Genomic DNA, 27,807 nt, shown 5'->3' with positions numbered 1-27,807 from the left:
TTGGTGTAACCTGGATGGGAATCCGAGGCATGAAATGGGGTCGATTGATCCCGGTATTACAGAGCAGTTTACGCGCAAGGCAAAAGCCGGATGTCATAGTTATTCATTTGGGAGGCAACGACTTGGGGGAAAGTACAGCAAAACAGTTAATTGATGAAATAAAAAGGGATTTGGAAGCAATAAGGGAGATGGCCCGGGGAACAACCATAGTATGGTCGGAGATCATACCCAGGCTAAAATGGCAAGGTGACAAACTATGGTGCAGAGGGCGCAAGAAGGTGAACAGGCAAATCGGAGTATGGGCCCAGAAGGTGGGCATGGCAACGATCCGGCACGACTGGGCAGACGAGCCATGCCTAGGTCTGTACAGACCGGACCTGATACACCTATCGGATGTCGGGTACGACCTGTTTAATAATACAATACAGGAGGCGCTAGAGCAAGTGCTGAATGGAATTGGGCCGCAGTAAGGGGGTTAGGGGATCCGTGGTGTTGGGGGGCCCGGGACAAGTGTAACACTATCCCGGTCTGGTGGCGGGGGTACCCGAGTTAGGGGGGCCAGGAGGGGCCCGGAGGACACGGTGGGCAAACCGTGGTCACAGGTGAAAGAGAAGTGCGTAGAGGTGGGCGTGGGCTGCCCGGGGGATGGCCCCATGGCTTGAACATGGCGGGGGGGGCGGTCAGAGAGTATGGCGGACTGGCTAAAATGGCGGATGCCGGTACTAAGCCCGGGATGGTAAATTTTGACGAACGCACTAATACTCGGGTACCGAAAGTTTGGTTTTACGTTAATAATTAATAAAAGCTGCGGCCTATTTTCACCAACATTGGAGTACGTGTGGTTAATGGCTGGCGATAATGTAAGGGGGAGGGGGGAGAGAGCACGGCGGTGCAAGCTGCCACTGTTATAAAGGACCGACAAGCGCCTGCGGGGAGGGCCCCATTAACAGGGCGCTTGCCGGAGGATCGACGACCCCACTACCCCGCCCGCGGAGTAGTCTTACCTCGGCAGCCGGGTGGTGGGAGGACGGGGGGAGCAACGCGGCGAAGAGGATCAGGCGCCGAGGCTGGCGGGAGGCACCCGGGGAAACAGCGCATCGGGGCGCGATGACGTCATCGCAGCGCGGCGACGTCATCGGGTGGGCGCGCGCGAGCGCGTGAATGCTGGCCCGAGGTCTCGCGAGACATCAGGGCGCGAATCCTGGCCCTAGGTCTCGCGAGACCCCGGGGTTTAAAAGGCAGGGCGAGCGCTGGGCCAGGCCTCTTTTCGCTGGCCGGCGCTCACATTTTCCACCCACCCACCCAACTAAGAGCATGAGGGGGGGGACACTAGGGTGCATTAAGGAGGAGATAGTCAGAAGATAATGTTAGCAAGGGAATTGCCAAATGTACAACTGTCGCAGCAATCAGGGTTGGCGGGGGTACCCAAGTTAGGGGGGCCAGGAGGGGCCCGGAGGACACGGTGGGCAAACCGTGGTCACAGGTGAAAGAGAAGTGCGTAGAGGTGGGCGTGGACTGCCCGGGGGATGGCCCCATGGCTTGAACATGGCGGGGGGCCGGTCAGAGAGTATGGCGACTGGCTAAAATGGCGGACGCCGGTACTAAGCCCGGTATGGTAAATTTTGACGAACGCACTAATACTCGGGTACCGAAAGTTTGGTTTTACGTTAATAATTAATAAAAGCTGCGGCCTATTTTCACCAACATTGGAGTACGTGTGGTTAATGGCTGGCGATAATGTAAGGGGGAGGGGGGAGAGAGCACGGCGGTGCAAGCTGCCACTGTTATTGAACACTGTTCTTTTTGCCTTTATTATTTCAGCCACCTCCTTAGAGAACCAGAATAGTTTATTTTTCCTCTTGCATTTGTTTACTTTCCTAACACACAGATTTGTTGCCTTTGTAATAGCTCCTTTTAAATTTGGCCCACCTCACCCGTTATTCCCAGTCTTCTAGGTCTTCCTCCAAGACCTTCGCCACTTTGAAAAGTCTGCAATTTTTAAATTAAAAACTTGGATCTGTGTGTGACTTCTCTGTATCTTATTTGTGATATCAAACCATACTGTCTGATCATCACTGGTTCTCAGTTGCACACCTACCCGGTCATTAGAGACATCCCCATTTGTGAGCACATGGTCAAGTATCACACCCTCCCTCATGAGTTCAATTACCATTTGTTTGAGCAGAGTCCCTTGAAGGACATAAGAACATAAGAAATTGCCATACTGGGTCAGACCAAGGGTCCATCAAGCCCAGCATCCTGTTTCCAACAGTGGCCAATCCAGGCTACAAATACCTGGTAAGTACCCAAAAACTAAGTATATCCCATGCAACTGATGCCAGTAATAGCAGTGGCTATTTTCTAAGTCAACTTGATTAATAGCAGGTAATGGACTTCTCCTCCAAGAACTTATCCACTATCTCTCTGCTTCTTGTAGATTCCGCAGAAGGGATACTCCAATCTACATCCAGCAGATTAAAATCTCCAAGCAACGCTTCTCCCTTCGATCAGATCTTTGTCCAGCTCTTCTGTCTGAATCTGAGGCCTGCAGACCACACCCATGTAAATCGAAGCAACATCTCCCTTTTTCAGATCAGCCCATAATGCTTCTTCCATATCCCTTCCCTTGCATTTCAGTTGCTTAGATATTGTTTTGGACAAATAGCTACTCCTCTCCCTTTCCTGTCCTCTTTGTCCTTCTTTAATAAATTATAGCCTGGGATGGCTGTATCCCAACCATGTCTCTGTAACAGCAATGATGTCCATGTCTGCCTCTACTATTAGGGCCTGCAGGTCTGTGATTTTATTGCCTAGACTATGAGCATTTGTGGTCATAGCTTTCTAACTTTTCTCCCTTGGCTTGCTGCTCTTTCTAGTTACCTTTTCTGCTTTTTGGAGCAGACTGATTTTGTTATTTTCTCCTCCCACTTCCTGTATCACTTGGGGGGGTGACAAGCCAATTTCATTGATCACCTCCTGCCAATCCCGCCCTCTAGTTTAAATTCATCATTCCTGCCAAGGACAATTGCAGACCATCTTTATCATATAATCTGCTATTGCTCTATATATGCCTTCAGCCACCAATGTATCCAAAACCACTTTCTTTACACCATTTTTGAGTCAGACACTGAAGTTATTTACATGGCAGAGCTTTTCCTTCCCCTTTCCATGAACAGGTAATATTTCCAAAAATGCAAAGGTCTTTGCTATGTGTCTAATCTTCTCTAGTTTTTGGAAAGCTTTCCGTGCTTCAAGGATACCATTTCTAGCAAGGTCACTGGTTCCCAGCATTCCTCCCTTCAAGCAGTGACTAGGTGTGTCCAAATATTTGTTTGCGAGCAACAATTTTTTTAAAACAATTTTTGAGCACCAGTATTAGCATCGCATTTCTGTATATACCGTATTTTCCAGTGTATAAGTCACAGGGTTTTTTTCAAAATTTCATTGGTGCGATTTATACACCAGTGCAGCTTATCTGCTGCTTTTGTTCTCTCTCACTCTCATTCGCTCTATCTTGCTCCTCTACCATCAGCACTTCTGTGGACCCTGCGTACCGCCAGCTAAATGTGACACAGCAGACTCACTTCCTGCACTGGTCTAGCATGCCATAGCAGTCATTAGCATATGCAGCCACTATCTTTTCAAGGAGGACAAACAGGTGCATCTTATCTACAAACATACACCAAAAGATAGGGTAGTACAAAGAAAAATTTATGTGAGCAACCATGTAAAATCTGCGAGTGATGCTCTGAATGTATGAGCAATTGCTCACATGTTCAGCTTAGATAGAACTATGGTATGAAGTGCTTTTTCACTTTCATGTGCATGTGGCCTCAGAAGAGCAGAGGTAACATGATAGTTTGATTAATATGAAAAGCTGATACTATCTTTGGTAGAAACTTTGGGTGAGTATAGAGCACCACCCTATTGTGGAAGAATTGCATATAAGGCAGATAATGAACTAACACCTGAAGCTTGCTGACACTTCTGGCTGATTTTACTACCACGAATATTTCTTTCCTTGTTAGAAACTTGAGAGAAGCCAACTCCAATGGTACATATAAGGGTTTCATCAGTTGTCGCAAAACCACATTTAGATCTCAGGTTACATGTGGTTTTACAACTAGAGGTTTAGTATGCCATAAGCCTTTCATGAATTTGGATACCAATGGATGAGGTGAGACAGGCTTACCCTTGATTTGAGCATAGCAAGAAGCTGTGATACTGAGATGTATTTTCACTGATGAGGTGCTGAGACCTGAAGCAGGAAGAGTGAGCAAACTGTTTAATAACTTTGGGTTCACATACAAACGGATCCAAGGTATGGTGTCAATACCATTTGGAGAACCCTTTCCATTTAAAACGTAGGCAAACACTATAATTGTCCTCAGCCTCTTTGGGTAAAGACAATTCAGTGATTATTGAGCACTCAACATCCAAGATGAGGGAGGAAGGTTTCAATGAAACAGATGTCCTTGTTCTTGAGTTAATCATGATGGGTCTGATTCAAGAGGGATCGGACTGCTGAATATCCATATCACAAATGTGAACCAAAGTTGTCTGGGCCATGCTGGAACTATGAGAATCAAGCAGGCCTGGTCTTTGAGCACTTTTTGCACTGTTCTGGCTCTCAGCAGTATTGGTGGAAAAGGACACATGAGATCTGCATTTCAACTGAGCAGAAAAGCATACTAAGCAGATCTGAGTTTGCTGGGAAGAACTGAGCAAAACTTGTGCAGTTTTTGAATTTGCTTTGATGTAAAGAGGTTGATTGCTGGACACTCCCATTGACTGGATAGGTTCTTGGCTGTTGATTGCTGTAGAGACCATTCATGTGGTCAAAAAACTCTGCTAAGGCGAACTGCCAATGCACTGGAGATCTCTGGAAATTAGGTCATTTGCAAATCAGGGTGATGTCTGCATACCCATTCCCCATGTCTTTATATCACTTCTTGGCAAAGAGCCCATGACTCCATGCCCTCTTGTTTGTTTATGTGGAACATGGCTACTTGGTTGTCAGTTTGAATGAGAATTCTCTTTCCTTGGAGGAGGACAGTGAAGGTTGTTAAGAGTATACCTGATCATTCTCAATTTTAGAAGGTTGATTTGAAACGGCTTTTCTATGAATGTCCAGTCCCTTGAGCTCAAAATGAGACTGTGTGGGACCCCCAATCCTTTGTGGAGGCGTCTATTGCCAACGTTACTTGGTGAGAAAGTAGCCAGATTGTGCTTCTTCCTGAAGAATGAAGGGCTCTAACCACTAGTGCAATTATTTCTTTCAAAACCTGCACCTTGACTGTCAAAGGCTGAGGGAACTGGTACCATTGGAAACAAAGGCCCCAATGTAGGAGTCATATGTGAAAGTGGGTTAGTGAAACTACGTGGACTGCCACTGCCATATGGCCTAGAACAGTCATCACCTCCCTGGCCAATGACTGATCTTTGTTCAACAGGCTGTATACCAGGGATCTGAGCATGTTTGCCCTATCTGTCGGAAGGAAAGTTCTCTCTTAAAAAGAATTTAGCCAAGCTCTAATGAATTTTATTTTCTGGGAGGGAATTAGAGTAGATTTCTTGAAGTTCACAAAGGACCCTAACAACTTTTAGTAAGTTGTACTGTTTTTTTGGGGGAGGGTAACACACCTTCCTGGGAATTTGTTACAACAAGTCAGTCGTTGAGGTAGGGGAAGACTCATAAGTTTTGTTGTCACAGATGCACTGCTACTACAGTCAGGCACTTGATGAATAACCTCTGTGCTACTGACAGGCCAAAGGGGAGCACTCTGAAATGACAGTGGGAGGAACCATCATGAGACAAGGGTAATGTCAATGGGAGGAATGAATAGAAACAGAAGCATAAGCATCATTTAGATTAAGGGAGAATTATGTGGAATGAGTTCATTATGAACTTCTCCAGAAGTAGATGTTTGTTCAGGCTTCTTGAGGATAAAGATGTAGCGGCCATGGTAATGCAGAGGAACAGGTTCTATTGCCCACTGTTTGAGGAAAGACTCCATTTCCATGAAGAGTTGTGTCAAGTGAGAAAGATCCAGATTAAAGACTGAGTGATAAGGAAGTGTGGGAAACCAGGAGAAACACAAGCAGTATCCAGATTCCACAATACTGAGAATCCAGCAATTTCTGGTGATCTTGTGCCACTCCTCCATGAATTGCTGGATCCTCCTCTCTTTGGAGGAGATAGTTGCTGGGTGTGAAATGTGGTCAAAAACTTGGTCCAAGCTTGGGCTGGACATACTGTACTGCTTTTGGCTGTTAGTGTTCATGCTGTCTTAGCATAAGCTGGAAGAAATTCTGTTTGGAATAGAGGCAGATCTGGTATCATTAGAATTGCCAGAGTGGGCATCTCTGGAAATACAGTCTTTTAAATGCATCGCAGGTATGCCTTGCAGAAGACTGATGTTCCTGTCCCGTGGTGAGGGACTGAACCGCCACACGATCCTCTATCTGAGCTACTGTTTCTCTGGTCACCCAGGCAAGGAACATCCACCAACTTGTCATGGACATCGCTGCGAGGGATACTGGCTCTCAACCAAGCCATGCCCCATGCTCCAATGGAGGCTGATAAGGAGCGTGCTTTGGTATCAAATGCCTCATAGATAGATCAAATAAATGCATATACATTCTTCACCATCTAAGAGCGGTTGAGGGTATGCAATTCCATCTTCATCAGTCGGAAGAAAAGATTTCAGTTTTGTATACAATCGTGTAAGTACTGTTTTCTTTGCTCTTTTAAGAGCAGATTCTACCACAACTGATTGGTGGAGTAATTGCACTATTCCGTACCCTGGGGATTTCTGTACTCTATGCTTGAGGTCTCGTTTTCTTGCAACTGGGGCATAGAAAAGATTTTCCCACATTCAATTTGCAATGCTTGCAGGATTGCTGCTGGCTACCTCAGTGTTTCCAGAATCTGGAGGAAGCCGCTGGATATCACTCACGTTATGGCTAATTCAGCCCTACTTGTCAGAGAATTTGATCACCTCACTTGTTCCCTTTTCCAGATCATTTATAAATATATTAAAAAGCACTGTTCACATTATAGGTTCCTGGTGCTCGCTGATGTTTTCCTTTTCTCCACTGAGAAAACTGACCAATAAATCCTACTCTGTTTCCTGTCTTTCAACTAATTCGCAATACAAAACTAGGACATTCTTCCTAATCCATGACTTTTTAATTTTCTCAGAAGTCTCTCAAAAAGGACTCTTATCAAACGCCTTCTGAAAATCCAAATATACTACATCCACCAGTTAAGCAAGTTTGCTTACCGTAAATGGTGTTTCCGTAGATAGCAGGATGAATTAGCCATGCTGTCTGGGAGCGTCGTCGCGCGACCGGCAGGCGGAGTTCTCCTAGAGTTCAAAGTCTGAACTCTGTGCTTCTGCGCGGTGAGGTTCCCGCGCGATTGTATCATTTACCTCAGTCTCTTGTTTCAAAGCGAGAAAAAATATATGCAAATAAAATAAAAAATATATATCTATACTCAGTGCATATGTATAGACTGTCTAGGGAGGAGGGAAGGTCAGCATGGCTAATTCATCCTGCTATCTACGGAAACACCGTTTACGGTAAGCAAACTTGCTTTTTCCCCGATGATAGCAGGCTGAATTAGCCATGCTGTCTGGGAGTCCCAAGCTCCCGGGTGGCATCTAGATGTTTGCCCTATAGGTTAGGACGCCCACCCGTAGACCAGCTTATATGGTAGACAGTCTCATGGTTTTGTCATGGTTGACAGGATTGTGGAGCCCATGGCTGCATCAGAAGCACTTTGCTGTTGTAAGCAGTAGTGCACTGTGAAAGTATGTAGAGAAGACTAAGTTGCCGCTTTGCAAATGTCTATTAGTGGAACATTTCTGTAATGGGCGACTGATGTTGCAGTTGCTCTGATTTGGTGCGCCTTAGGTTTCTTCTGTAGGTGCAGATTACACTTGTTGCAGCAAAACGTAATACATTGGGACAGCCAACTAGCCAAAGTCCGCTTGGTGACTGGTTGATTAGGAAAATTTGGGTTAAAAGTGAGAAATAATTGAGATGGCCTTGATTCCGAATGAGTTCTTTGTTTGTAATAGGCCAACACTCTTTTACAGTCTAAGGTGTGGAGAAGTTTATGTCTGTCATTCTGATGAGGTTTTGGTTTGAAGATCGTAGAGTAATGTTCTGGTTGATATGAAACGCCGATACCACTTTTGGAAGAAAGGTGGGATGAGGTCGAAGTGTGACTTTGTCGTGAAAAAATTGTAAATACGGGGAGTAGTGAACTAGTGCTTGCAATTCGCTTACTCTTCTTGCTGATGTTACCGCTAAGAAAACTGTTTTCGAAGTGAGGTATTTGATGTGACAGGTGTCCATAGGTTCGAAAGGAGGGAACATTAGTTGTTCTAGTATTATATTGAGATTCCTTGGTACCGGTGATTTCTTAACCGGTGGCCGAAGATGTAAAATACCACGCAAGAATCTGGAGATTAAAGGGTAGTTGGAAATAGGTAGTCCGTTTTGAGTATTATGAAAAGCTGCTATTGCACTAATGTATACCCTCACTGAGGCGTAGGCGAGACCCACTATGAAGAGTGTATGCAGGTATTCAAGGAGATGTGTTATCTCAGTAGAGAACGGATCTAAGTTTTTTGGTTTGCACCATTCTGTATACCTGTGCCATTTCCCTGCGTAGTTACGCCTAGTGGATAGTTTTCTGGATTCAACGAGAACATTTTCAAGGTGTGATGAGAGCCCCAGGTAATTCAAAACATGCCTTTCAATCTCCATGCGGTCAGATGGAGGGATTGATGCATTGGATGAAGAAGGGATCCCCCCTCCTGCGTCAGGAGTTGGGGATGATCTTCTAATAGAATCAGAGGGCGAATGGATAGTCTCTTGAGATACGGATACCATGGTTGCCTTGGCCAAGATGGGGCTATGAGAATCATGTCCGCTGCGTCATTGATGCATTTCTGTATTGTTCTGGAAATTACCGGAATGGGAGGGTAAGCATAAAGTAGGCCCTCCGTCCATGGAATGAGGAACGCATCTGGAGTGTAACGGAGTTTGCTGTGGTAGATTGAGCAAAATGTTTGAGTTTGTCGATTGCTCTCTGTGGCAAACAGATCTATTGTTGGAAATCCCCACTGATGAAATATGCTGACTACTACATTCCGATTCAAAGTCCATTCGTGTGGATGGAAGATTCTGCTGAGGCGATCCGCTGTTACATTGTCGAGACCAGGGAGATAAGTGGCTTGAATCGATACTTGGTTGGATACTGCCCACGTCAGTATTCGAAGCGTTTCTCGACAGAGGATCCAGGAACCTGACCCTCCTTCTTTGTTTATGTAAAACATGGCTACTTGGTTGTCGGTGTATACCATGACATGCTTTCCTCAAAGCTGGTTTGAGAAGGTTTGAAGTGCTTTCCAGATGGCTCGAATCTCGAGGAGGTTGATCTGAAGATTGGACTCCCGTAGAGGCCAACGGCCCTGAGTCTTTAAAGGTGTTTAGATGGGCTCCCCAACCCTTCCATGAAGCATCTGTAGTGAGAGTGAGTTGATAGGGAGGTCGCTGAAACGGTGCCCCTGAGTTGAGGAGGCTGATCTTCATCCACCATTGAATATCGGTTTTCATCTGTTTGGTGAGGTGTACTCTGGTTGAACGTGGTTGCCAGAACTGTGACCACTGGTTCTTTAGTCCCCACTGTAGACGATGCATGTGGAGTCTCGTGTACAGAACTACATGGATGGCTGCTGCCATATGACCTAACAGTTGAAGAACCTGTCGTGCCGATGCTTGTGATTGTCTTCTCTGGCTCAATGTCTGTTCACCCAATGTGTGTATCCTGTCCGGAGGAAGATACGCCCTCTGATGAATCGTGTTTATGAGGGCTCCAATGAACTGTAGAACCTGAGTAGGTTGAAGGTGGGATTTTTCGTAATTGATTATGAATCCCAGTTTTTGAAGACAATTGATTGTTTGAAATGTACGAGTCTGTAATGTAGTCAGATCAGAGGCTACTAACAGCCAGTCGTCTAGATAGGGAAAAATCTGTATTGAGAGTTGTCTGAGATGAGCCACCACCACCGCTAAGCATTTTGTGAACACCCTCGGGGCTGAGGAAAGGCCAAAGGGTAGTAACCTTGAACTGGTAATGGGTATTCTGAACTTGGAAGCAAAGGTACTGCCAGGATGAAGGGTGCATGGGTATATGGGAGTAAGCATCCTTCAGGTCTATGGAACATAGCCAGTCATTGGGTTGTAGAAGAGGTAGGATATTCTTGAGAGATGTCATCTTGAATCTTTCTTTTTGAATGTGTTTGTTGAGATTTCTTAAATCTAAGATGGGTCGAAGTCCTCCTGATTTCTTTGGAATGAGAAAACATGGGGAGTAAAACCTTTGACTGAGTAGCGAATTGGGAATAATTCGAATGGATCTGTGCACTTGCAGACAGACTAATTGTTCTTGTAGATCTGCTGCGTAATTTGATATGGTGTTGAGTGGGGAAATCTGTGGAAGTGTGAGTAGAGTCAACAGATTTAATCAGTAACCTTCTTTTATGATGTTTAGCACCCAACGATCTGAAGTGATGCTTTCCCAGTTGGGATAAAACTGTTGAAGATGTCCCCCTATGTAGTGGGGTGGAGGTGGCTCTGGGTAACTCAAAAAGACTGAGTTGGTTTTGATGTTGTTGCCAGAGTTGGTTTCGGCGGACCTGGTTGGCGGGGTCTGCCACGAGACGCCTGTGGTTGTTGTTGAAAACGTTGATGTCGATAATACTGAGATCTGTACGTGTTGTAGGGACGAAATGGGATTCTTCCGTAAGGTCTTCATCTATATTTATTTATTTATTTATTTAGCAGTTTTCTATACCGACCTTCATAGTAGATAACCATATCGGATCGGTTTACATTTTAACAAAGGGTAAAACTGAGGTAACAATTCTGGTAAATAATAGATAACAAAGGAAAAGGAATAAGTCAAAGTTACAATCAACAAGGTATGGAAAACTTGGAGGCTTAAAGACAAGCTGGAAGGAAGATAGAGGCAGGTAGAATAAATATAACATGATACGAATAATTTAACGGGTTAGAGCATATGCTTTAACCAGGAAATGCCAGTGTCCATTGTTCAGGAGGAAGTGTGTCAAGGTCCTTGTAAGAAGTGAGGCTCAAACTAGTGATTATCCGGTGGATCTGGGAAGGCTTGGTGAAAGAGCCACGTCTTTAGTCTTTTTCTGAAGGTTAAGAGGCAGGGTTCCAATCTGAGATTTGCTGGGATATTGTTCCAGATAGCTGGGCCTGCAATTGAAAAAGCTCTGTCTTTGGTCGTAGAGAGGCGAGTGGCTTTAGTAGGGGGAAATTTCAGAGTGCCTTTGTGGATATCTCTCGTTGGTCTGTTAGAGGAGTGGAGTTTGAAAGGGATATCCAGGTCGAGTTGGAGTTGCTGATGGATGGTTTTGTGTATTAGGGTAATAGATTTGTACAGGATTCTGAAATTTACTGGTAACCAATGTAGGTTTCTGAGGACGGGGGAGATGTGTTCACCGCGGCTGGTGTTGGTCAGCAGTCTCGCTGCCGCATTTTGTAACATCTGCAGTGGTTTGGTGGTAGATTTAGGGAGGCCTAGAAAGAGGGCACTGCAGTAATCTATTTTGGCGAACAGAAGAGCCTGGAGGACTGTCCTGAAGTCTTGGAAAAATAAGAGTGGTCTCAGTCATTTCAAAACCTGTAGTCTGAAGAAACTGTCTTTGGTAGTTGTGTTGACCATTTTTTAAGGTTTAGACGATTGTCTATTATTACCCCAAGGTCTCTAACGTGCGTACAGGTGATGTGAGCATTGTGCGGTGAAGGTGGAGGAAGATTGTTTTCATTTGAAGAGATGAAGAGAAGTTCCGTCTTTGAGGCGTTGAGGACCAAGTTTAAGCTGTTGAGTAGATTAGTAATGGATAGAAGACAGTTATTCCAGTAGGTGAGAGCTTTTGAGATGGATTCTGATATTGGGATTAGAATCTGTACATCATCTGCGTACAGATAGTGAATTAGGTTGAGGTCTGTCAGTAGTTGGCAGAGGGGGAGGAGGTATATATTAAAGAGGGTTGGAGATAAGGAGGATCCTTGTGGTACGCCAAGGGAAGATTTTGTTAGAGGTGACTCCTTGTTATTGATTTTGACTTTAAAAGTCCTATTGCTGAGAAAGGACCTGAACCAGTTGTGGGCTGATCCGGAGATGCCGATATCCTCAAGGCGATCCAGGAGGATGGTGTGGTTGACTGTGTCAAATTATATGAAGGATATATATATGAAGGATAAAAACGTTTAGCGGAAGAATGTGGAACTGAAGAAGTCAGAGATTGCATGGCCGTATTTTGCTCCTTAAGAAGAGTTACCGTTTCTCCAAACTTGGAACCAAAGAGATTGTCTCCCAAACAAGGAATATCCACTAGTTTGCCATGGACATCATCCCTTATGGAACTAGCTCTTAACCAAGCTATTCGAAGAACCGCTATAGCTGACGCTGAGGAACGAGCAGATGACTCAAAAGACTCGTAAACCGAACGCAGCAAGTGTCTGAGTCCCTCCTCCATATCTGTGAATGGTTGTGGTAAGGAATTATCCTCTGCCATACATAATGGACGTAATTTCTGTAAGCATTCGAAGAGATACTGTATGACATAAAATTGATGGTTTTGAATTTTTGTGGACAGCATGGAGGAGTGATAGACTTTACGGCCAAAGTCATCCAAGGACTTATGATCCTTTCCAGGTGGTGAATTTGCATGGAGTTTTGATCTCTTTGCCTTTAAGAGTGCCGATTCAACCACTATCGAGTTGTGAGGTAACTGGGTGGAGTCGTAAATTGTGGAATTTCTCATTCTATATTTTCAATCTGTTTTCCTTGAAGCTGCCAAGGTAGAAAAAGGCTTTTCCCACATTTTGTGTAACACGGCATCCAACACTGCATGTGGTGGTAAGGCAGTTGGTTCAGGAAGCATTTCAAAAATTTTTAAGATGCCGAGAACCTCTGCCCTAGGATCCGGAAGTTTTCCTGTTTCTATATTTAACAAAGATCCAACTTTCTCAATAAACTTAGCGTAGGATAGATCCTCGGGAGGAGAATATGGTTCGGGAAGACCTTCCGGTGGGTCTGACGGGAACCCCATAGATGACGAAGGGGAAGCCGTGGACCATTGTGAATGAGGAGAGTCTGGCTGATCGGGATCTGGAAGTGACTTTTCTGTTTGCTTTGGTGAAACTGTTGGGATCCGTGGAGTAGAAATTGGAGATTGAGCACCTGGGTCCCTTGGGTGCATCGCATCAAGATCTTGGAAAAATGATGACAAAGCAAGAGAAATTTGAGACATCGCCTTTGACGCTAAAGTATGGTGTGAAGGCGTGAGAAAAGGTTCTGAAGGAGGAGGTGGTACCTCCTTAGGGAATTCATGAGAAGGGCGACTTGGTTGTGCCCTGTGACTTGATTGAGATCTCAAGGAAGAGGACCCATTAGATTGAGAACTCTCCCCCTCTGAAGAAAGTATATCCACATCCGAATTGGTACCCGGTGAAGAGGGCATTTGGATATGTTTTGTCTTGGCCCTTTTCTTCCCCTGGTGCTCCTGATGGGATGCCCCTTGGGAAGATGAGAGAGTCGAAGCTATAGGTGGCTCATTATGCTTTGCACATTTAGCCGTATCGTGACGGTGATGGTGTAAATGCTGTCTCTTCCTGATAGTGTGATGGGATGACCCTGATAGCGAAGCCGCTCTCCTTGAAGGAGCATCAGAAGCATGCTGCCTCTTGTCTTCATCCCAAAGTACTGTAGGCGCCGGTGCTCCACGAGATGCGCTGTGCGCCAGTGCTCCATGAGGTGCGCCGTGAGATGCGCCGTGCATCGTTGCGCCATGTTGATCTTTTGCGCCCTGCTTCGAATGGGGCCTTCCGCTTTTCCCGTGCTCCGACTGTTTTTGGGGTCAGGGAGTGGGGGCGAGGGGGCAGAGAGCCCTGTGCCCCTAACGACGCAGGTATATTAATTGCTAAGGGAGTTGAGGCCTCGAGCTCCCTTCCTGGCCCTGGTGGCAACACCGACCTGGCCGAATCCCCTTCCCATGACGTGGGACGTCGCGGCTTCGGTTTTGTTTTCTTCGCCGGGCCCGGTGAGGAGAGAGGGGAACGTAGGCGCGCGATCTTCTCTGCGCGCTGTCTTCGGGCCCAGGGCGACATCTGACCACAGTCTCTGCAAGAGGTTGTATCGTGCTCCGGGCCCAGGCAAATGTAGCAATAATTATGTCCATCGGTGATGGACATAATTTTGCCACATTGACAATACTTGAAACCTGATGGCTTCGGAGCCATCGCGAAGTGAGAATTCTTGAAATTGAGAAAAATCCAAAAAAAAAAAAAAATCTTGAAGAGACTAGGTGAGGAGAAAAACCGCCCACGTGCAGTCTTGCTCGCAGAAAAAAAAGAGACTGAGGTAAAAGATACAATCGTGCGGGAACCTCACCGCGCAGAAGCACAGAGTTCAAACTCTGAACTCTAGGAGAAGCTCCGCCTGCCGGTCACGCGACGACGCTCCCAGACAGCATGGCTAATTCAGCCTGCTATCACCGGGAAACACTATTATCCATGTCTATTACTTTATTTTTGTTTACATTATTATTTATGTAGTGTTGTAAGCCACTTAGAATTGTGGATTACACAGCATATAAATGTGTTTTAATAAATATTAACCCCTTCAAAAAATGTAGCAGATTGGTGAAGCAAGATTTCCCTTGGGTAAATCCAAGTTAACTGTGCCCCATTAAACCATGTCTTTTTATATAATCTGTGATTTTGTTCTTTAGAATAGTTGCTACAATTTTCCCCAGAGTGAAGTCAATCTCAACAGTCTATAGTTTCCTGGATTATCCCTGGAGCCTTTTTTAAAGATCAGTGTTACATTGGCCACCCTCCAAATCTTCAGGTACAACAGACGATTTAAATGATAGTAATTTTTAGCCTAACAAAAGATCTACAATTTCATTTTTTAGTTTTTTTTCAGAACTCTGGGGCGTATACCATCTGGTCCAGGTGATTTGCAACTCTTTGCTTTGTCAATCAGGTTACAGGTTCACTGTGATTTATTTCAGTTCTTCAGAATCATCACCATTAAATACCGTTTCTGGCATGACTTCATTAAACACGCTTTTTGAAGTTGCCATACAGTTCTAAACCTGTTTGTATCAAAATCTGTCAGTCACTAAGGTCATCATCATGTAATTCATATGTGGGCAAGGAGCAGATAGTAATGAGCCTTCCCTGTTTGCAGTCAATTTAGCAGATGTTTGTTTAAAAGGTGTTTCCTGAAACACAATTCCTTATAATTCTAATAGCCCCTTTTTGAGAACCCATTCATTTCAGAAACAGAAAGATCTGGTTTACTCATACCAAATAAGCCCTCATCGCCTAATGCTCCTAAACCGGTTAATCCTCAAGACACAATTAAAAGCAATCTAATGGCAACTCACATTAAAATTTTTCTCCACAAGGGAAGACACTTGCCACAAAAAACTACTATTTATTTTTATAGTGCTACTGAACATATGTAGTACAATGGTGATAAGTATTCAGGTATGGTAAGTCCCTGCCCCAAAGAGTTTACAATATAAATGGGTTCCCAAAGCAATAGATAATAAAAAGGCCAATATTCAGCCATTGTCACATAAACGTCTCTGACTAACTTAGCGGTGCAGATATATCTGAGAATATATCAAGCTACCAAGAAATGAGCCAGATAAGTTTATCTGGCTAACTGTAGGCATACTTTCAAGCAGGTCTAAAGTTATCCAACTATCGTAACTAGATAAGGCCAATTATCAGGGTTTATCCTGTCAACTTAGCTGGATAAGTGACACCACCCCCAGAATGCCTCCAGGTTATCTAGCTAAGTTTTAGCCATTTAAGAGATGGCCAACACGTAGGAAATGTGAAACCCCGGCATTTGACCAACTAAGTGCCTAACTTAGCCAGATAAACTGCTGAATACTGCCCCCAAAGTGACATGCCCAGGCTCTCAAAAGGTGTCAGTGAGAGAAGTGGGATTTGAATCCTGGCTTCTCTGGTTCTGAGGCCACTGCTCTAACCATTAGGCTTTATGCATGTAAATGGATTATTAACAGGAAAAACATGACATACAGAGATCCTTATGCAGTATCATTTGTCCAGCTAGGTTCAGACTTCGCCAGACAAATGGTGCTGTTTGAATATTCAGCCTTGCTCAATGGCCAACACTTACAAGCCGATACCCGCGGGAGAGCGCCCACTCTCCTGGGCGCACGATTCAGTATCGGCCCGTATGCAAATGAGGGCCCGCGGTAAAGGAGGCGCTAGGGACACTAGCGCGTCCCTAGCGCCTCCTTTTTGACAGAAGAGGCAGCTGTCAGCAGGTTTGACAGCCGACGCTCAATTTTACCGGCATCAGTTCTCGAACCCGCTGACAGCCACGGGTTCAGAAAACGGACGCGGCACAATTGAGCGTCCGTCTTCCAACCTGCGGGCAGCAGGCAGATTTTTAATTTTTTTAAATTTTTTTAATTTTTGGGGCCTCCGACTTAATATCGCTATGATATTAAGTCGGAGGGTATCAGAAAAGCAGTTTTTTCTGCTTTTCTGTACACTTTCCCGGTGCCGGCCGAAATTAACTCCTGCCTTTGGCAGGTGTTAATTTCTGAAAGTAAAATGTGCGGCTTTGCTGCACATAGAGTTGCTTACCTGTAACAGGTGTTCTCGCAGGACGTTAGTCCTCACATATGGGTGACGTCAGTGGACGGAGCCCTGTCACGGAAAACTTTTCTGTCAAAGTTTCTATAAAGCTTTGACTGACACTGGCACACTGAGTGCACTGAGCATGCTCAGCCTGCAATTATCCCTGTGACCACAGGTGTCTCCCCTCAGTCTCATGTATAGCAAAACGCACAAGCGAAAAATAAAATAATAGAACGTATGTACATCCAACTCCGTGGGGTGGCGGGTGGGTTTTGTGAGGACTAACATCCTGCTGTCCTTTGAGAACACCTGTTACAGGTAAGCAACTCTGCTTTCTCACAGGACAAGCAGGATGGTAGTCCTCACATATGGGTGAGTACTGAGCTGAGGATGCCCGAGCATTGCACCAAATGCACCCAAAGATGTGCAAAAGGCGCAACGACAGGGTGGAATTTGTTAAGGAGAGCATCCTGAAACCCTTAACGGGTTGGTAGTTAAAGCGAAAAGAAGTTGAGTAAAACGTACTAGCCAAACACGGAAGCTTGCCAGCCAGCCTTACCTAAGTAATAATGGGCTGCGAAAGTATGGAGAGAGCTCCAGGTCGCAGCCTTACAAATGTCTACAAGCGGCACCGACCGAAGGTGAGCTATTGAGGTTGGCACGGCCCTAACAGAGTGTGCTTACACACAATGTTGTAGTGGAATGCCTGCTTGTTGGTAGGAAAAGGAGATACAGATCACTAATCAGGAGGAAAAGGTCTGTTTGCCCACTGGAACTCGCAGCTTTGGCTTTTGCCAAAGAAGGAAAGAGTTAGGTGTGATTTCTATGGAGTGTAGTGCGGTCTAGATAGAATGCAAGTGCACTTTTACAGTCCAAGGAGTGGAAAACCCTCTCGCCCTGGTGAGAGAGAGGTGTTGGGAAAAAGTGGGCAGAGTATATTCTGAGTAAGGTGAGATGCTGCGTCTACCTTAAGAAGGATATGAGGTTGAGTTCATAAGACCACTCGGTCACGGAGGAACGCAGCGTCGGGTGAGTTATGTAGCAAGGTGTGGAACTCACCAACCCTGTTGGCAGAAGTGATGACTATGAGGGAAAGAAGTTCCCATGCCAGACTGTTAAGTGAGAGGAATGTAAAGGCTCGAACGGGGAACATATGAGTCTTGTAAGCACTAAATGTAGGCCCATTCCATAACCAGTGAAAATAGAGGCGGCTTAATCAGTGGATGACCCATGTAAGCTGACTCAGAAGGGGTTGAACCGTTAATCCCCACTCCCAAGTGGTACACCAAATTGGAACAGAGGTGTACCCATGTGGAGGATGACTGGGGAGCAGAATCCGAGGGAATATGAGAAAAAGAGTGGTGTAGAAAAAAGGGGGTAATACCCTTTTGTAAGCGCCATGTGGTAAATCATGCCATTTTGAATGGTAAGATTTATATGTGGAAGGTTGTTGTGACGCTACCAGTACCTGAAAACATCAGTGAGTCCGTGATATGAGACTGACCTGTGAGAAGGCGAATTGGTTACTGGTGTGATAGATTGAGAAGTTTGGGAAAACATACTGGTCTCGGCCAGGACATGGATCTTAGAACAGTGAACCCCGTCCCGGTGCAGCATAATAAGAGTGCTGGCTATGAGAGGCATCGAAGGAGACACATATAAAAGGCCTTTGTTGCAGCAAAGGCGTCCATGGGAACTCATTCCGAGACATGTCTAGGGAGTAGAATCTGTCCACCTTATGGTTCGATTCAGACGCAGAGGGCAAGGTCAGTTGACCTCAGCGCTAGAAGATTTTTCTCGCTACACATGTAGTCAGAGACCATTTGAGAGGATGGAAACATCTATGGAGAAGGTCTGCTAGTGCATTCAGTAAGTCTGTTAGATAAGTGGCTCAGGGATGCATGGAGTGTGCAAGGGCCAAAGGCTAGAGCTGCCCAGCTTCCTAGCAGAGCAGCTAAGAGGTTGTGCGTGCTTGTGTGTTGGAAATACCACATTGCCACTATGCTGTCTGTCTGTATGCACAAAGGTTTATTGCAGAGGCAGTATTGTAAGGCATAAAGGCATAACTCATGGCTTGAAGATCCAGGAAGTTGATGTGAAACTCTGCCTTGAGCGGAATAGACGCATATTGGGTTGGGAAGAAGTGGATTCAAACTCTTCAACCCTAAGTAAATGTGACCATGAGCAGGACCAGCCGAAGATTTGGTTCTAGATCGGTAATATGGATCAGGGACGAAAGCGGTTGAACAGCTTAGATCCACTGATAATTGAAAATTTTACTGAATCTTACTCATAGCGAATCTGGACATATGAGTAAAGTGGATAGTGAAAACATCCCGTGGCCCAGCAATGAAAGAATTGAGGGGCTGAGGTTATGTTGCATGGGTGCAGAGATATGTAGAAATTTGTCAGAATGTCTGTGCAGTTGTTGAACAGAAAGTTTGTTGCAAATGTAGTGTCTAGAACTGTTCTATATGGGATTTATGGTAGTTAAACAGCAATCCCAGGTAGTAGATTTATAGCGAGTCGTGGAGAAGATAGAGCTCCTTGCTTGGGTTGACTGTTAGGCAGCTGTCCATGCAAGGAAAAGCGTGAACGATGTTTTACTCCGTAGAGAAACAGCAGTCATTGCTAGTGATTTAATGAAATACCTGAGTTGCCGAAGCTTGAGCAACCGGCAGAACTTGGGATTGTAATATGTTGACTCACTATGAAGTACATAGAAAGACTAGAGGAGAGAGGCAACCCAGTTACTGCAGTAAGGAAAGCATGGTGACGAGAGACACCATTTTACCTGTCCCTTCTGAATAAAGTTGACATTTCTGAGGTCCAGGATGGGTGGAGAGCATCTACTTTCTGTTGAAAGAATAGTGAGATTAAAAACTCCCCACCCCCCGACCTTTGTAGCGTCCGGGGGACTGTACCCTGAACCTTGGTACTAAGTGGGGTGGCCGCTCTGATATCCGGCAAGTTGAGAGACCAGGAGGTGACCAACTGGCGGGGCTGATGTAATCTGGATATCAGCTAATCTCCCACGGGAGCGTGAGCGGTAAAAGTCTTACCCAGATCTCTGTCTGCTGTGCAAGAAAACATCGAGAGCTGTCACCAGGTCTCGAGGTGGACTTGCAATTGAGGCAGTGTTTGCTGGATCTTGTATCTAGCAGATCAGTTAATGCATCTGGGACTTCAGGCCTTAATTAGGAACCAGAAGCCAGAGTATTATCGAGTACAGAGTCCAGTTGCTGACAACGGGAGGATGTCTCGATGCAATCCCAAATTATTGGTAGAGAGGTTCTCTTGATATTGTGTCCAACATAGCTGGCAATAGCGATGTGTGACACTAATACGGTTCTTGGAAGATAACACGACCTAGAACCTTTCAAAACCATGTGGCCCAATTTAGCGACCAGGTCTCGATGGGATTGTTGCTGAAGCGGGATTAGAGTACTTATCATCCTTCGTGGATCGCAGAAGGATGAGCTGGTGAAGATCGATGGCTCCGTGGATTTCAGGAGGCATCAAGGACAGCCTGAAGGATGTAAACGTCCGACTCAACTCTGTAATCTGGTAAGGCAGTGCAGGTACAGAGGAGACAGAGTAGGCGTGTCTGGCGCTTCCACATTATTTCGTGGTGGCTCAGACCCCGTACCAGTGTCGGTGGGGAACGCCTCGGTGCCTCAGGTGCAGAGGAGCACATGACTCATGAACCCAGGCCTGCTTCGCAACTGGCTCAATGTACCCTGACGCCAGTGCGGAATCCCTCGGAGCTCGGTCCTGTCATTCTCCAGCAACGAGGACTGCCACCGCTATGCAGAACAGTGGCGGTGGCAGAAGTGATGCTGCTCAGCCCGGTCATTCTCCAGCACCGAGAAGGATAGCACCGATGTCCTGGATTGCGTTGGTGGCGGATGGTCACCATGCTGGTGACGATGATTGCCACGGTGCTCGGCCCAGTCTTTCCCCAGCGCCAAGGTGGGTGCCCTCGCTGTCTTGGATGGCGAGTGGTGATGGACTGTCAAGCATGCCTGCACTGCTCCTGGCACTATGTAGTGTCGTAGGATGATACGGGGCTTTAGTTAAGAACACGAAGCATGGAGCACTGTGTTTAGTCGAGGGCATTGCATTTAGGTGCTATGAGATTCTTTACGCAACACAACACACGGTTTTCGTAAATTATACAGTACTGAGACTTTACTCTTATCTTTGTCAGATTTAGTTCTAAGGGGTTTTGATAGAGGCCAAAGCTTTGTACTGGTAATGTTAGATCTTTCAGCGGCCTTTGACACGGTAGATCATGAGATTCTCCTCAATAGATTGCAAGATATTGGATTAACTAATTTGACCCTAAACTGGTTTAGATCATTTTTAGAACATCGAACTTTTACAGTTAAGATCAAAGATACTATGTCAAAGAAGATAAAATTGACAACAGGGGTACCACAGGGTTCGGCACTTTCTGCTCATTATTTAATATATATCTTTTACCGCTTTGCCATTTGTTAACTGGTTTAGGCCTAGTTTATTATATGTATGCGGATGACATTCAACTGTTATTTCCTATAGAAAGCAATATTGAATCTCCTTTTAAATTGATAGACATGTATTTAAAAATTATTGGCCAATTGCTTGTTCAAATGAAACTGGTTTTAAATTTAGATAAAACTGTTTTTATGGTTCTTGATAGAAAAAACGTTAGTCAGGAGAGAAAAATAATCTGTCTTGATGATCTAACTCGTTATAAACTGAATGAGACCACCAGAAATCTAGGTCTCATTATTGATTATGAATTAAATTTTAAAACCCACATATCCAGCAAAGTTAAAGAAGGTTTTAATAAGTTAAGATTGTTGAAACGACTAAAACCATTACTTTTGCAAAATAATTTTAGATATGTTCTTCAGATGTTATTGTTTTCAGGACTAGATTATTGTAATTCCACCATGTTAGGTCTCTCAAAAACAACTATGCGACCTCTACAGGTGATTCAGAATGCTGCGGCAAGAATTTTAACAAATACAAGAAAAAGGGATCATATCACGCCAGTCTTAAAAACATTACATTGGTTGCCAATTGAGTTTCGAATTAAGCACAAGACATTGTGTATGATTCATAAGATCATATATGGAGAAAATTCTGACTGGCTGAATTCAACCATTAAACTTCATACGCCCCAGCGAGAACTAAGATCAGCAAATAAGGGCTTATTATCAATGCCCACAGTAAAATCGGCACATCTCAGTGAAGTGAGAGACAGAGCAATTTCGGTCGCGGGGCCAAAATTGTGGAATACTTTGCCTTTTCATCTCAGAGTACAGAACAATTTGAAAAAATTTAAGAAAGATCTAAAAACATGGTGTTTCCAGCAGGCTTTCAGAATTGAACCTAAAGAATGTTAGCTAACACAGTAGTTACTTGAGGAGTCTTATTTTCTTAACTTTGTTTCTTTTAATGAGTAGTTTTTAACTATCTTAGCTTTATTTGAAATTTTATATATTTATATCTGTTTCTAACTGTTTTTATATATTATCATGTAAACCGTATAGATAGAATTTTGTATTCTGTGACACGGTATATAAAAGTTGCATAAATAAATAAATGTCAGTATTGACTGTATCAATGGCGGCAATGAAAGCAGCCTCGAGGATATCGTTGAAAACATCGATGAAAACGTCGATGGCCCGGGCAGAGCAACGATAACATTGACAGAGGCACCGACGGCATCGGCGTAGGTATTGATGGCATCGACGGAATCAATGGCAGCATCGATAGAAACGACACTGCTGTCGACTCGGGCATCGTTGGCGGCATCGACCCAGGTATCGAAGGCCTCGATGGAACCGACTCAGGTATCAAAGTGGGCATCGATGGCATCAAAGCGGGCATTGATGCATCGACAGAACCGATGTGGGCATCGATGGAATTCAAGGAGAAATCAGTGCCATGGATGTGAACATCCATGGCACTGAAAGAATCGATGCTGGGATCAATGGCATCAATGGAAGCAGAACGGCATGGATGGAGGTACTGACAGTAGCGATAGGGGCATAGACTGCACGAAGGTACCAAGGGAATCAATGAAGGCATGGATTCGACAGCAGCCGTGGCGGCAATGGTAACCATGGATGTCCCTATCCCACTAGCCCTAATAACCAGGCGGAGGGTCGCAGGAGGACACTCACAGGCTCTGTGGGGCTGAGGATGAAAACATAGGGAGCCGGAAGGCCGCAATTCGGTTGGTAGGCCGGGGAAACAGTTAGTGAGGTGACAGGAACCGACCGAAAAACAGGGAATAGTACTCGCCGAGCATTGATTAAATGTACGTGAAAGGAGACCCGTGTACGGAAAAATTATTTGTGAAGTAAAATTTTAAGTGTTTCCGTGTGGAAAAGTTGTGAGAATTTCTCACAGAGCTTCTGACCGTGATGCTAACTGCAGAGTGGAAAAAAGACAGAGGGGAGACCCCTGTGGTCACAGGAATAACTGCAGGCTGAGCATGCTCAGTGCATTCAGTGTGCCAGTGACAGTCAAAGCTTTATAGAAACTTTGACAAAAAAGTTTTCCTTAACAGGGCTCCGTCCACTGACGTCACCCATATGTGAAGACTACCATCCTGCTTGTCCTGTGAGAATTTACTTTCTGTATTGCGTGGGAATGACTAATAGACCCATCAACATACATTTGCATGTTGCGGGCGCTATTAGTTTTGGGGGGTTGGCCGTGCGTTTTCCACGCGCTATTACCCCTTACTGTATAAGGGGTAAAAATAGCGTGTGAAAAACGCGCGGCCAAACAGGGGCTAACAGTGTGCTCAGCCTGAGTGCACTTTACTGCATCGGCCCATTAATGGGCTATTTTTTTATCCAGCTAAAAAGTTTGCCAGAAAAGTCAGGGGCAGGGCAGGGACATTGCAGGATGGAGTCAGCTATCCAGCTAATTAAGTTGAATAAACAGATATTTAGCATTATCTGGCTAAATTAGCTGTATAACTTTAGGGCTACATGAAAGTAGTCCTAAAGTTAGCAAAACATACTTATCCAACTAACTTTGAAATAGCCATAGATATTCAGTGGTGAGGCCAAGATACTGAATATCCAAGCCAAGTGAGCCAGATAAGTTTATCCGGCTAACTTTGCCATCCTGCCAACTCCTGAGTATGAACCTCACAATACTACTTTGTGCTATGTTTTTAATGCACAGATATTAAAGGGGAGAGACAATATTTTCTTTTTATAAAATAAAAACACATTGAAGGACATGGAAATAATGAAATACATTTAGCAAAATGAAATCAATATTTTGCTCAAAATGTTATTAATAGCTTTCCCTGCACTTTTACCTTGGTAAATCAAAACGCAAACTAACACCTCTGAAGTCTGTCAAAATCTTCTTAAATAACTCAGTCACTCTAAGAATAAGTTTACTTAAGTTAGCATGCAGATAACACGTAAAGAGAGTCACTACTTTTTTTTGGCAATAACTTGATTAGCAAAAAGAGTCAGTAAAATTATACTTTCATGTATCTGGAAAAAGACAAGTATATTTCCCATAAATCTTTGTGAGGCTCCTTACTACAAAAGAATGCATCTAAAAAAATAAGCTAAATTTGTCAAACGTACTGCAACTTCATTAGTATCTCCATGTTCAAAATATTCCTGTACAATTGGTGTTACAGTTTTCTCAAATGCTTTTTCATCCAAAGGAAGAACAGTCGTCTCATAAACGCAGTTCTCCTATAAATCAAAACAAAAAAAAAACCCTATTAACTGCAGTCTGAAGAATTACATAGTAACATAATAATGACAGTAGAAAAAGACCAAATGGTCCATCCAGTCTGCCCAGCAACTTTCCTATGGTAGGAACAGCTGCTCTGAGCAGGTTATCCCCATGTTTCTGTTAAGAGGAGCAACTGCACTTCCATGCAGGTTACCCCCAAGACTTATGTTAAGGGTAGTAATACTACTAACAACATTTTTATGGGGTGAGCAGCCTTAATAATTCAAACAATGCTACTTGAACATGCCACGCTTTTTCCCTAATGTCTGCATATCTCAGACAATAAAAGTCAGGTCCCGGAGGGCGCAGAGAAAAGAACAGACCATCTACCTGAGGCTGTGGAGAACGGGGCAGGGAATCCCTCTGCCCGACTGTGAGCTCCAGCTGACCCGCCGACGCCGCGATGTGAGGGGCGGACCCTGAGGCGGATCCCGGAAGTAACCCTCTTAAGCGGGGCCTCCTGGAACACCAACCGAGGGCGCAGAGAAAAGAACAGACCAGCTACCTGAGGCTGTGGAGAACGGGGCAGGGAATCCCTCTGCCCGACTGTGACCTCCAGCTGACCCGCCGACGCCGCAACGTGAGGGGCGGACCCTGAGGCGGATCCCGGAAGTAACCCTCTTAAGTGAGGTGCCTAGCGGCGCGCAGCAGAGCCGGCGCGCCTCTGAAGCCGCGCACTCTAAAGGGGCGCGTGGCGAAACGGCTTTGCCCGGCATCGTCGGAAGTCGACAACATCCTAGCTGGTCTGATAAGGTACTGAATTTATTTTTCTTTGATAAATATTGGTTTCTCTGCGGATTATCCACTGCACATGAAATTTGGCGTCATATTTAGTTGGAGAAACCGCTGAATTTTTCTCAAATTGCATTAGAGACTATGCCTCCAAAGCGGAAAGGTAAAGTGCGGGTTTTTCCCTCACTTCCCCTGCCATCTCCGATTCAGCAGGAAATCAGTAGGTTTCTCCTCTCTCCTGCTTCCAACGAAGCGAAGTCTAAAGACTCTGATGTGCCACTCATCCAGGGAGGGATGAGTGTGCCTACAGACGAGGCCTCGCTGAGCCCAAACATCGCCATACCCCCTGCACAAAGACCAGCGGAGATAAGCCCTGAAGGGGCTATTATAGAATCCATCGTTGAGGGAGCCTCTGCTATTTTGGACACTATTTCAAGAAGTGGAGGAGAAGGAAACTTGAAACTCCCTTGAGAGGAAATTTAGATCAAGTTGTCCAGGATAGCAGTGTAGGCCTACCGTCCCGCCCTGCAGTGGTTACGCTTGACTCACTTTGGGGAATGATGGAAGGGATGTTTGTTAACATTAAGGGGTTAGAAAGAAAAGTGGATAGCTTAATAATAGGAACTCAACAAGACAAACTGCAAACACAGAAACAAATAAAAGAACTAGATGATAGGACAAAAGAACTAGAGAAATCCCAAAAGAATAATATGGAATTTCATGTGGCTGTCGTTAAAGACAGAGATGTTATCTCAAGAAGATTGGAATCACTAGAGAACACAGCCAAGAAGTATAATTTAAGAATCCTCAATTTTCCTAGAGTGATCGGGAAAATACCCTATATCACTCTTAAAACTTTGCTTGTGGAGATTCTTGGCTCTGTCTCCAGTGAAAAAATAACTATAGTAAATTGTTATTTTATACCGAAGAAAAGAAATTCAAGTGATAGATTAGAACAGCCCTTTCAAGGAGATTTGACAAACTTTCTTGAATCTAGTGCCCAAATAATTGACTGGGGAACTCTTTTGGTAAATTTCTCCTTATTTGAGGATATAAATTTAATAATGAAAAACTATTTTCAAAAATATCCAGTCAATTTTATGGGTAAACAGATTAAAATATTTCCCGATCTAGCTCTCTCAACACAACTACGGAGAAAAGCCTTCTTGGCTTTACGCCAAGGGGCAATCGATGCAGGTTATACCTTTACTTTAAGATTTCCGTGTAAGTGCGTCTTAAAAAAACAAAATGACTTATACATTTTCTTCTCGCCCGAACAACTTAAGGTTTTTATAGAACAGAGGAAAATCCCAGCCTCATCCCCAATTTTGAGTCAAGCAATAGGGTAAATTAGTAAGTAAGCAAGTTAATATGAGCCCTCTTCTTTATAAATTTCTTGTTATAATAAACTCCCCATGATTTTCATCATTGTGCAATGACCCCTCAGCTATGCTTAATACTAATGAGACTGGAAGTGCTTAAATGTTTCTTATTTTGTTAGTTTAACTTCATAGAGGTGAAAGTATAGAATGTATTACTTTTTTGTTCTAAATCACAACCAGATCATGTATTTCATATGCAAACTTTATTCAAATTTGTTTGTATTTTACATTTGAAAATGGAGAAATAAAGAAATAAAAAAAAAAAGTCAGGTCCCAGTGTTTGCTGTCGTCTGAATTCAACTTTTCCAAAGAATACGTTCCTCTCTCCTCATTCTTGTAACAGCCAGAATTATCCTACTACAGCAGGTTGCATTAGCTTAATAAAGAGAATTGCTATCTACTCTGGCTATAAGCATGCATATGAAGGCAATAGCAACATTATTTATATAATCAAACTACGGTATATTTTTTATTCATCAAATTATTATCAGCCCAGCTGAAATCATAGGAATGATACTTATTAGTTCTCACTTTAGTGGCCACTCATTGAAATAGGAATATATTACCCTCTTTTTCCATATTACCTATTTCATCCATATTTCTAACTCACAAAGAAGGTCAACAGATGAGGAATTGGGGAGGGAGGGAGAGAGGGAATCAGGAGGATTCTCTTCAGAACTGCCCACAGGAAAAAAAACCTGCAGGATCACTTTTATTATTATTTCAGGAGAGACCCCCCCACCCGGAGTTCAATTAAGTCTCTTCTGGAATTGGGAACCCTTGTTAGCTGCCTCACAACTGGCACCCCAGAGGCTTAGCCAGAAACAATGACAGTGCCTTCTCATAGAATCATGCAGCACTACCAGAGAGTCCTACCATCTGCTGGAAGTAGAGTACATTGCACCACTTACACACAGTAGTGATGTCACTGGAGAAATCTGTGTACTGTGTCTCCATCTGCTGGGAGGGTGACATAACCCACCTCCTGAGACTGGACTGGTGTAGCAGGATGAAATGAAAATGGTATTTCAATTAGCTTATACTGAAAAGAGATACTGGGACGGATTTTAAAAGCCCTGCGTGCGTAAATCCAGCTGGGGGGTTACGCGCGCCGAGCCTATTTTGCATAGGCCCAGTGACGCACACAAGCCCCAGGACGCGCGTATGTCCCAGGGGC

The 27,807-nt window shown here is 44.4% G+C and overlaps 1 protein-coding gene across 3 annotated transcripts in view; it reads right to left on the bottom strand.

Moving 5' to 3' along the window:
- The window catches only part of PDCD4 (programmed cell death 4), a 241,828-nt gene that overhangs the window by 167,575 nt on the left and 46,446 nt on the right, over positions 1–27,807 (bottom strand). For all 3 annotated transcript variants that reach the window (XM_029610358.1, XM_029610361.1, XM_029610359.1), the window contains exon 5: positions 24,360–24,473. In XM_029610358.1, coding sequence (XP_029466218.1) covers positions 24,360–24,473 — 114 coding nt within the window. The remainder of the gene's footprint in view (positions 1–24,359; positions 24,474–27,807) is intronic.

Source organism: Rhinatrema bivittatum, chromosome 7 (genome assembly GCF_901001135.1).
Source record: "Rhinatrema bivittatum chromosome 7, aRhiBiv1.1, whole genome shotgun sequence".
NCBI classification, from domain to species: domain Eukaryota; kingdom Metazoa; phylum Chordata; class Amphibia; order Gymnophiona; family Rhinatrematidae; genus Rhinatrema; species Rhinatrema bivittatum.
The sequence above is the reverse complement of the archived record's forward strand: the minus strand, read 5'-3'. Positions and strand labels throughout refer to the sequence as shown.